Here is an 11,249-nt window from a genome sequence, read left to right on the forward strand (position 1 = left end):
GTTGTAGGCCTTCGTCTTAGATTCGAAACAGTATAAGTTTCACACTAATCCGATAAGTGTAGCCTCGGATGTGTTCTTTCCGCAAAAACCCATTAAAACTGTCTTTTGTAAACTTCATTTCCGCACTCGTTATTAGCTTGATTTCTTGTCCTTGTATTGTCTTGAGCCTATTGAACGGCTATTGAAATGAAATTGTGTTATGGATGACTTTGGGTTGGATTGAGTAAAAGAATGAAGCCATAAATGGCTGGAAAAATAGGTAAATACAAAGGGCGTGCTGCCCAAATATTCGCTCAAGGGCTAAGTTTCTATTTGAACTTGTATACTTTGGTTTGGCCAATACCATGACCGGCTTTCCATTTTAAAACATGATTTTATCATGACGCTTAGTCTATACTAGCTGCTTGGGTACGAGTTGATTTTGAACTATCTAAATGATTCCGAAAACAATATTTTTAGCCTATCTCGTTGTAGTCCGAGTTGTCTTTGGTCCAAGTGTTTTCCGCCGGACATTTTATAACCCGCTTGAGTTAGTTTTGTGTTTGGTTTATGAAACCCTAGTTATTTTCGTCCTCCGATCCAAATATTCCCTTTTCACTATAAACGCATCTTTATACTTTATACGTTTTACTTATCAATTGCCGGTTTTTCTTTGATTTCACTTACTTGTTTGTGCTAGATAGACTGTAATATTCTTTCTCATTTACTCTTAGATTTTCTTGGTGACTGAGGTAATATCCAGAAGGATATTTGCACGTTGTTTTACGTAAATAGGTGAGTGTTCCTTGTTTGTTATGTTTCTTGATTATATGGCTTGTATATATGACTGATAACATGTTAAACGCTTTCAATGATTAGCCAAAACGAGTTTTCTAGGCGAGTGTGTACTTTATCGCACTCAGCCTAAATGATTGTGAACTTTTCAATGATTGAACGATTGAAATGTTACTTGTGCATGAATGTAAGCCTTTTGGCTGAACTGGCCACTGCCCCTTGTTACCGATCGACTCGAGCCAGAAGTGGACTCGGTCGGGCGATATGGTGACCTGGGTGAACGTTTGGTATACTCGAGTATTACCTTGTAGGTTGGTGGAGCCCGGTCAATGTCTAGGAAGGGGGTGAATGAAATAAACGAACGAACGAGGGCTTTACTTACAAAAATGCATTTTCAAGTGAATGGAGGAATAAGGGGAAATGTCAGGAGAACGAACGAACGAACGAACGAACAAATGGCTCCTTGTGAGCCCGTATCCTTTTAATGTATGTGTTAATATCGCTTTCCATGGTAAATGTTTCTTGAATTATTATGCTCTATGTTGAATGTATTGGATTGATTATTTGATTATGTGTTCAGAGCCTCACTGAGCTTTTTGCTCATCCCTTTAGTTTTGTTTTCCTTAACAGGGGAAGGCACGCAAGGATGAGAGCTTGGTATAGACTAGGTTGGTCTAGCTCTTTGTTTTTGTAATGGTTCTCGCCCTAGTGCTTGGCACGGGCTGGTTGTATGGTGAAGTGAGAACCTTTGTACATTTGATGGTTGTACTTCCTTTTTAGATAGCAATGTATATATAAGTTTCACTTAAGTTTTGGATTGTTGTATGTTATTCCTTTGGTTGTATTTCGGATTTGATTAAGGAACGACTGAGTCCCGGCGAGAGCTGGGCAGGCGGTCCGCCGAACCCTTTGGTTCGCCTTAGGGGGAGGTGGGGCTGTCACATAATGGCATTCCATCTGCTGGTGCACAATTTGAGACAGAGAGAGACCAACAAGAAAAAGTAAATAACAAATGATTGGCAGCATTTTTCGGTATCTAAATCATTGAATGTATTTTATTGAATTTTTCAGTATTTATACACATATATACATACATACATATACATATATATATACATATATGTATGTATACATATCGGCTTGATTCCTATGTCTTGTATTATTACACTTAGCATCACCTGTTCTTTTTCCTTTTTCATTTATTTGCTTCAGTTAGTAGTACTAATTCTAATCCAATACATTTACCGGAATCATTTCTTTACAAATAAGAAAAGAAAAGATAAATGAAAAATATAGAGCAAAAGGATATCTAAAAATATTAAAGCCAAAATTTAAAACGTAATGAAGCTATTATCTGAACAACTCATTGTCTGCCCTCTCATTATCTTTCCATATATCAACACAAAGAGACAAACATCACCTAATGAGATATTGAATATTGGAAATCCAATGTCGACATGTGGGACAATAATATAGCAACTAAAATATGAAAAACTAAAATAAAGAACATCAACAAATGAAGAAAAGAAAAAGACAGTATTATTTTTATTAGCAAAGAGAAAATCTATTGCAAAATGTACAATATTTCAGTAGATAAACCAAAAAAGTGCCCTCTTATGCGGATGCAGAGTATGATTGTTCTATCTTATGTAGGGTATACACAAATTGTTATAGTATTTCTTGAAAGTTTGTCGGAACATTACTTCCAATTGCAAATTATATTTAGCTTTATAATTACCATAAATTAATATAATATTAAATAGGATAGATATAATTAATTATGCAATTCCTAACAACATAGTATAACACAAGGTAAAATTTAAAATCCAATTTTCATTGTTTTTCCAAATCTTTTGGTATTGTTTACCAAATTTGTAATTTGCAATTTTGGTTTTGTTTCTTTAATAAAACTGTTCCGTATAGCTGCATATCAACCAAAATTAAGGGAATAAAGTTAATAGCAATGCCAGATGTCCTCTTTTGATCAAGTCTAACCTAACTAATGCATCGTATCATTACGAGAGAGGGATAGATTGGGTGATTCGAATGAATAAAGTATAAGTGAAAGATATCGGATTCAAATTCTTCCATTTGCACTTACAAAATAATAATGAAAAAAGATGCATTGTATCGTTAAAATGATTAAAAAGTAGTCAAGTTTTGGTGGCAAATCTAAAACTTTTTTTTTTTTTGTTTTTGTTCATGAGAGATTCCATACCTTATAAGGAGGAAGATGAGGAAGAAGAGTTTGCAAAATGAGTTGGGTCTTCAAAATAAAAAGACTAAAACTTTGATCCAAGTGCTTATAGGTTTTATTTGCTTGAGATAGTTATGCATATAATATTATGTGTGAATTTAGTTGGAGATAAGTTCTTAGCATTGTTCTAACTAGATGCAAATAATTGCAATCTGTTTTCTTTTTCATGCCAATGAGGTGACAATTTAATTAACACAAACGGACCATAAATAATATCGTAATTGGTTATTACAAGGTACTTGAATACTTTGACTTACAATTTGTGATTTTATTTATTTAGTCCTAACAAAATTACATTAAGAGTTATATTTTTTGTGATCAATATTTTAAGTTTCTAACAACATTGAGCGTATTCATTGTCATTAATCATATCAAACAAAAAAACCATTGAAAATCGAGCCTCATTTAGATCTCTCTCTCTCTCTCTCTCTATGGATTTATCTCTTGTTTATGCAAGTTTAATGTATCCTAGAACTTTTTAAGGATAGTCTTTTCCCTCAGGTTTTTCTAGCAAGAGTTTTGTTTTCCTAAGGTTTAATTGTGGGAGTTTTTCGTTGTTCTTTGGAATATGTGATTTTGCTTGTCATCTGTAAACTCATCTTACCTGATTAGGAATACTTTCAGTTTATATTGGCGGTTTTGAAACATTGCATCCATATGCCCACAACCACCGTTTTTCATTGCTGATAAAGATATGGAGTTTCAAGAGTTCTATTTTTGTTGATTTTTCATTGTGGAAGGAGATCCCTTGCATTTTTTGTACTTGATATATGCATCTGTTGCCATTAACACATTTGTTTGAATAAATGCGATGGTGATCTTTATTTGTCAAAATATCATGAGTCAATAAGTTGTTACGACATGTGTAAAGTTTGATATTCAAATTCAAATTGGAATAATGTATAAGATATTCAAACCCGTCAATATATACACTGATAGATAATGTAGAAAAGATTAGTTCTTAATTTTATAGTATATACAACATTTAAAACTTAGGAACCAAATTTAATAAGATTTCTAGCTACAACCCATCCCTGTAATTTGTAGGTGGGAAACTATGGAGCTAATATGGACTCAATTACCATCTGGTTAAGCAATTATTGGTCGTTAAGGCATAGGGAATCTGCCATGCCTGGATTCAAACAAACAAAATGGCATAAAAAGCCAACATGAAAAATTGATATGTCGCGACAGAAGCAAAAGCAAGAACCCTCAAGCCACTGCCAAAGGAGATCTCCCCAGGCCTCAAGCAAATTACAAAAATGTTTTACTAGAACTATATAGATGCCCTGAAGCTGCAAGAACAAGATCCCCTCAAAGCCCAACAAATGCTAATATCTTTATTTCTAGGTATAAATCATTTCTCCTCCTAATTGATCTTATAAATGGAATTTTATGGGTCATTATTGAAAGGATAAGAAGAAATGTTAGGTGAACCTACAAAAATACAAATGCATGATTACATGGCTTCGACACTATTTAGAATTTCCAAAAATCTCTTCATTTATTTTCATTTTTTCTTTGTCACCTTCCACGGACTTTTAACTTTTTCTTATTTAAGTATTTATGTTAAGGTCCCAGAGAAAAATTACACAACTAAGAAGATTACATACACGTCAAGCAAACATTGCATCTTCTAAAATCGATTGTTTAACCTATCATAATGTAAAGGATAAGAGAAAGTGTTCGGCAACCCTGCAAAAGTACAAATGAATGACTTCATATAACGTCAAGACATTGATAATTCTCAATATATTTTTATTCATTTCAATTTGTTCTTTTCACATCCTACAAACTTTTATCTTTTAATGCACTCCTGTGTTAGGTAGGACTCTTAGAGTCTTCCCTACTGCCAAATTTAGAGTTCAAATGCTACATAACAGTTGAAAATGGGAAGGTAAAACAAAAATCTTTTAATATATAAAACTACAAATGAATGATTTCATATAGTTTCCGTAAATTAAGAATTCTCAGAATATTATCAATTATTTTAATTTATTATTTTTCACAACCATAAACTTTTATCTTTCTGAACTAAATATTATTTTTCTGAACCAAATCTTTGGGGTTTTCATTAAAAACATCATACAAGTGCACATATTATATACATGTGGAGCAAAAATCCTAGGAACTAATGATTAATATATGAAGAAATTTCTTAAGCCTGCATAAAGCTCTTGTACCTTTAACGTTGTCCCAGCAGTAACTTCACTTGCCTATATATACTAGAACACAAGTGAACAAGATTCAAAATTTGCAAACTTAGCTTTCCACAAACTTTCAGATAATAAAACAGATTTCAGCAAACCAAAAAGTAGCGGAAAAGTTCTTTTGGAGAGAAAGTAAGCCATTTGGTTCGCACCAGACGCCACTTCATTCAACTTCCAACTGTGAGAATCCTCTATGACTTTTGCTCAATCTGACCATTTAATGTAACCTTGTATGCTGCTTGGGTATGTTTCATTCTTTAAAATGAATGTCTTAATGCATTTAATTAGCCATTATAGCTTGGATTGATGCTCTAAATCAATCGTTTGACTCTGTAGTTTTAACTCTTAGTGGCATAAACAGACTTGATTGTATTATCATAAACAGAAAACACGAAGCACGCAACCTTTGTTCGAAATGTACAACGTTCATCTTTTGTCGGCCATTTTATTCTTTTTGTTTGATAGAGAAAATAATTCCTATTTTTTCCATAGGTTACTTGGGAAGCAACAAAAATTTCTAAACAAAATCTAGAGATTCTTGTACAGCTTCGAAATTTGCTGAACCTGCCCACTCATGACTCGGCTTCAAACTTGGGACAAGCAGAAACTACATCTCAAAGGTTTAATTAGCAAACAGTTTCCATTAGAGTGTAAGTCAATTCCTCATTGTTTTCTTTAAGTTCAATAAAATTAAGAAACGGAAAAACCAGACTACATATGAGAGTATTCAAAATTTATCAACTTCAACTGCAAAGCCCAAAATACAAAAGTTCTTAGACTAAGCCAGGGGAAAAATGGTTTCTGAGACTAGTATAGGATTAGAACTGCTGGTTGTAGCCTTGTTGTTACTGGTTGCCTGGGCAATTTTGACTTGGCGAAAATGCAATGCATCGGAAAAGTTGGAAAGATTGCCACCGGGGCCGAGGCGGTGGCCGGTGGTGGGCAATATGTTTCAATTGGGATGGTCAGCCCATGAGTCATTTGCTATATTGGCTAGTAAACAAGGCCCTATAATGACTCTTTGGCTAGGATCAATGTGCACTGTGGTGATATCATCGAATGAAGTGGCCCGTGAGATGTTCAAGAACCATGATGTGGTTTTTGCTGGAAGGAAAATATACGAGGCAATGAAAGGAGATATTGGCAATGAGGGCTCTCTTATAACTGCACAATATGGTCCCCATTGGCGGATGCTCAGGCGCTTGTGCACCGCCGAGTTCTTTGTAACGAGCAGGCTTGATGCAACAGTTGATGTCCGTGCTAAATGCATTGATCAGATGGTGAAATATATAGAAGCTGCTGGAGGTTCTGGTGCCAATGGGATAGATGTTGGAAAGTTTTTCTTCTTGCTGGCATTCAATCTTATTGGAAATCTCATGTTTTCCAAGGATCTTTTGGATCCAAGCTCTGAGAGGGGTGCAAAGTTCTTTTACCATGCAGGCAAAGTGATGGAATATGCTGGAAAGCCCAACATTGCAGATTTCTTGCCATTGCTTAAATGGCTTGACCCTCAGGGTATTAGGAGATCAACACAGTATCATGTCAAACGAGCCTTTGACATCGCTGGATTATATTTAAAAGAGAGAATCATCGAAAGTAATAGAGATGAAACGGATCACCCAAGTCCTGAAAAGAGGAGAAGAGATTACTTGGATGTTCTGTTGCATTACCGAGGCGAAAGCGCTGAAGAACCTCCTGAGTTCTCTCCAACAACAATCAACATTATAGTCTTTGTAAGTAATCAATTATGATCCTTTGCTTCTAACTATTCTTCCAGTTCTGATTGCCACCAAAAAATTTACCCCGCAAAAGAGAAAAACATTGTGTTTTCTTTTGACTATCAAATTTGGATCTAACCATGTTATTAATCTCAGAACACATGTTTATTCCACATGATTAATTAGTCTAGATTGCATAATCTTTTTGTTTGTCAGGAAATGTTCACAGCAGGGACAGACACGACAACTAGTACATTAGAATGGGCAACGGCAGAGCTTCTACGTAGTCCAAAAACTCTTGAAAAAGTCCAAGCTGAGTTGAGAAGCGTGATTAGTCTAGGGACTAAGATAGAAGAAAAACACTTGGATAATCTTCCATACCTTAAGGCAGTAGTGAAGGAGACGCTCCGGCTACATCCACCGCTCCCTTTCTTGGTACCTCACATGGCTATGGACTCGTGCAAAATGCTAGGCTACCACATCCCAAAAGAAACACAAATTCTAGTAAATGTTTGGGCAATTGGAAGGGATCCAAAGACTTGGGAAAACCCTTTAGAGTTCAAGCCTGAAAGATTTTTGGAGCCAAGTACTGCAGATTTTAAGGGACACCATTTTGAGTTTATACCTTTTGGATCTGGCCGGCGAATATGCCCGGCCGTTCCTTTTGCTTCTCGAGTGCTACCAATGGCTCTAGGATCAATCTTGCACTTGTTTGATTGGAGCTTAGCTGATGGGATTAAACCAGAAGAGTTGGACATGGGAGAAAGGATGGGGATAACACTCAGGAAAGCAGTACCTTTAAAGGCCATACCAGTACCACTCCAAGGTTGAAATGATTTCCAAAATGCAAATGTATAGTTTATGTAACACTTCGGACTTTGAAGATGTTGTCACATTATTACCTATATATTTGCGTTCTGAAACGGAAATAACTAAAGCCTATGTGTTACCAGCATAAACTCTTCCAATATGCAAATGTATAGTTTATGTACTACTTATGACCGGAAACTAGTCAAGTTATTGCCTATTGCGTTCTGAAATGGAAATAATAAGTTATTGAACTAACAGTACAACAGCTTGATCTCGTCCCTCCTTTTTAATTACTAATTCATCCATAAACAAGTAAAACGACACCAGAACCAAACATATCATTTAGTCAAATAATTAGCAAGAATTTGGAGCTCCGAAAACTCATTGAACATAGGTGATTGAAATTCAATTGAGATTTGATCCATCCCCAAAACAACAAATTTTGCATATAGTTTGAGGTCGATTGTCCTGGTGCAAATCAAAACTGAACCTCGAGAGCTTTAATGCCAAAATGGTCATTGGATACATATTTATTTTGGGATCATCTACCATGAGGTATGCCACATTTGTGGTATCTCATAGGTTTTTTTGTTTTCTTTTTTTTTTCGTACTCTTGTTTCTACAATGTCCCATTTATTTTGCCCACGAAACAAAGTGTGTGACTTTCATATTCATAATAAAGTTCAAGAGCCACCAAGTTAGACTTGGGAATCTCAATTGTATAATCTAACCAAACTTCTTCTGTATCTGAAAAGTTTTCTAAATTGCGTACAACTTTTTAGAATTAGTAAGCAACAATGTGTACTGTAAGATTTTGTGATACTCAATAGTGGAGCAAATTTGGAGCTCAATTGCATAGGATCAGAGTCCTTAGAACAATTTTATCGTGTGAACATATCTGACATATGGAATTGTATGACCATATATTAGTGGCTCATGATCTAATTTCTCCACAAAGTCTGTTAGCTACTCTTAAAATCAGAACTGAAATACAAGTTATTATGCTGAGGATAAATTCAAGCCTAAATTACCTTACTTATTTGAACACAGACGTGTAAAATTTTCAGTAATGAAAGTCATAATGAAACCTATCCTTTGGCTACATTAAATTAAATTGCTGAAAGATTTGAGTAATCAAAACTATTGGTACAACAAAACTAGTACAACCTAAGCACTTTTTGTTCTTCAACACCAAGACAAAGTAAAACGCAGAAAGGAAAATCATCCAATACAATAAAAAAAAATTACATGCAGGTTCTATTTTAAAAAAGGGATAATTTCAGAAACGTCCCCTCAGATTTCTGGCAATTTCATTGAACTCTCCCGAGGTTTGGAAAATTACATCTACCTCTCTTGATTTAATAGTTTTAGTAACAAAACCTTAAAATAATATTGACTTGATCAAATTTTTAAATGAATACCCAAAAATGCCCTTGTGTAATGAGTTTTAATTTATTTTCCTATAAATTATAAGATTATCCAGTATAATTATAAGGAAAAGATGTCAAATTTTGCATGTCCATGCCTACTATTTGATAAACAACTATAATAACTATTTTATCACTATGATAGGATACTTTTGATGGTATTATTTTATTATGGATTTAGATTTATAAGATAGAAAAGACAATGTTGAAATAATTCGTTTAAAGTTTATGAGTTTTTTGAGTAATGAGATTATCATAATTTAATAGTGGTTTTGGGCCATTTCTTTTTGATTTATTGTTAATTTTAATACCAAAACATAAAAAAAAATTAGTAAAAACACTGGTTTACTTATAAGTTAATTCATAAAAAATCACTAGTTTGACATTTGATTACAGTAGAAACTAGAGATATTAGTGCTAGGTATATAGTTTTATTGACAAAAAATATTAAAAAAAGAAGGAAAAAGAATGAAAAAATAATTTTAAAAGTCATTCTAAGTATAAACATGTCAAACAAGGGAATTTCATTAAAATATTTAAGGCTAGTATTGTCATTTTAAATGACAAGGGAGGTATGTGTAATTTTTAGCGAGCTAAATGAAATTGTTAAAAACCTCAAGGGAGGTTTCTGCAATTATCCCTTTTAAAAAATACTAATACAAAACCAAAACATTTATCCATTCATCCACTCACAATAATTTTAGTCTTAAATTTATAATTGTCATCATACATTCATATAATGCTATATTAAATAAGACCATAATAAAGAAAATTTTTAATTCTAATCATGAATCATTATTATGCCTAAACTTTAACTAACATTAGACTTCAAGTCTTGAAGTTTAAGAATAAGAAAAATTAGAAAAACTAGTTTAGACCCAACTATACCTGGTCCTGGCTCAATCGATTTGCTGAGGCTTGGTCTATTCTTCGCATCCATCCTAGATGGATCCAGTGCTTGATCCAATTCAGGTTTGGGCAATCTGGTGTCAGATTTAATCATCGGGTAGATGGTTACCTCGCTGATTATGATGAGGCGCTGGATCCAGAGTAACCTTCAGTTAATCCATCACCGGTTCCAAACTCAGGTTGATAGTCTACCATTCTATTCGAGATCCAGTGTTGTATCTTAGCCTTGATCCATGAGAATCTAGCGCTGGTTGAACCCAAAAGCCTTAGGAGAACTTTTTGCCTTTTCTAATATTTAGAATTTTTTAAAAACTTTTTGTACACCTAAATATTCAGAAACTTTTTAGTTTTAATCATATTAAAATTTGAAAATTATTTCCAAATTTCTTTTAGGAACCAAAACCAATTGAAACCAAGTTAGAAGCTTCACTTCATAAAGAAATTAGCTTCTTTATCGAATTTAAGTTAGTCTTCACTCTTGTTTCAATTCCTTTATGTACCATATTTTCAAAACCTTTTTTCCACAACAAAAACATTTTAACATCATCTATGAAGGAAAATCATCCAAAAAATGCTTAGAAAAATTCAAGAAACAGCCATTATGTGAGGACCCAAAAAATTATTTTTATTTAATTTATTTCTTTGAATACATTTTCTTTACTTTATTTTATGCCTTAATTTCCTAGATATTTTTGTAAGAGAGTCAAGATTTTTAATCAATTTTCTACCATAAGTTAGTGCATGTTAAGTTCGTACTACATTATGATAGTAGGACCCACTAGTGTGGTGTGTGTAATAAATTTTGAAGATTAGGAGGAGTTTTGTGCAAAGGGATATTATTTTATAAGGTGTTAAGGGATAATTAGATGTTGACTAGATATTTTTGTGATGGGAAGACAACAGGATGAGGATAAACCCTTGGAAGCCATTTATCACAAAGCCTTGAAGTTTTGACTTTGACTAAGTGTGACGCCCCGAAAAGTATGAGTGTGAGAACCCGAAAATTTTCTAATTTTCTAGAGTTTATTTTATGTAATCGCCCGCCTTTTCTACATTTTCTTTATTAGAAAAATTCCCCAGATAAAGTTTATGAGCAAAGATAGTTTTAAAATGATTTTCTAGTATCGGTTAGTTTTTGAGAAAT

At 33.8% G+C, this 11,249-nt stretch overlaps 1 protein-coding gene across 1 annotated transcript; it reads left to right on the forward strand.

Moving 5' to 3' along the window:
- The first annotated feature begins 6,035 nt into the window (after positions 1–6,035).
- On the forward strand, positions 6,036–7,790 carry LOC113755745 (cytochrome P450 76A1-like). Its single transcript, XM_027299653.1, has 2 exons — positions 6,036–6,974; positions 7,176–7,790. The coding sequence occupies exons 1-2, from the start codon at positions 6,036–6,038 to the stop codon at positions 7,788–7,790; spliced, it is 1,554 nt and encodes a 517-aa protein (XP_027155454.1).
- The last annotated feature ends 3,459 nt before the right edge of the window (positions 7,791–11,249 follow it).

This window comes from Coffea eugenioides, unplaced genomic scaffold, assembly GCF_003713205.1.
Source record: "Coffea eugenioides isolate CCC68of unplaced genomic scaffold, Ceug_1.0 ScVebR1_1688;HRSCAF=2583, whole genome shotgun sequence".
Lineage (NCBI taxonomy): Eukaryota > Viridiplantae > Streptophyta > Magnoliopsida > Gentianales > Rubiaceae > Coffea > Coffea eugenioides.

Bases quoted from the DNA above. Each gene is read 5' to 3' on its own strand.
- LOC113755745 (XM_027299653.1), top strand. From the start codon at position 6,036: ATGGTTTCTGAGACTAGTATAGGATTAGAACTGCTGGTTGTAGCCTTG. The intron at 6,975-7,175 runs GTAAGTAATCAA...TTTGTTTGTCAG, and splicing joins CAATCAACATTATAGTCTTT to GAAATGTTCACAGCAGGGAC.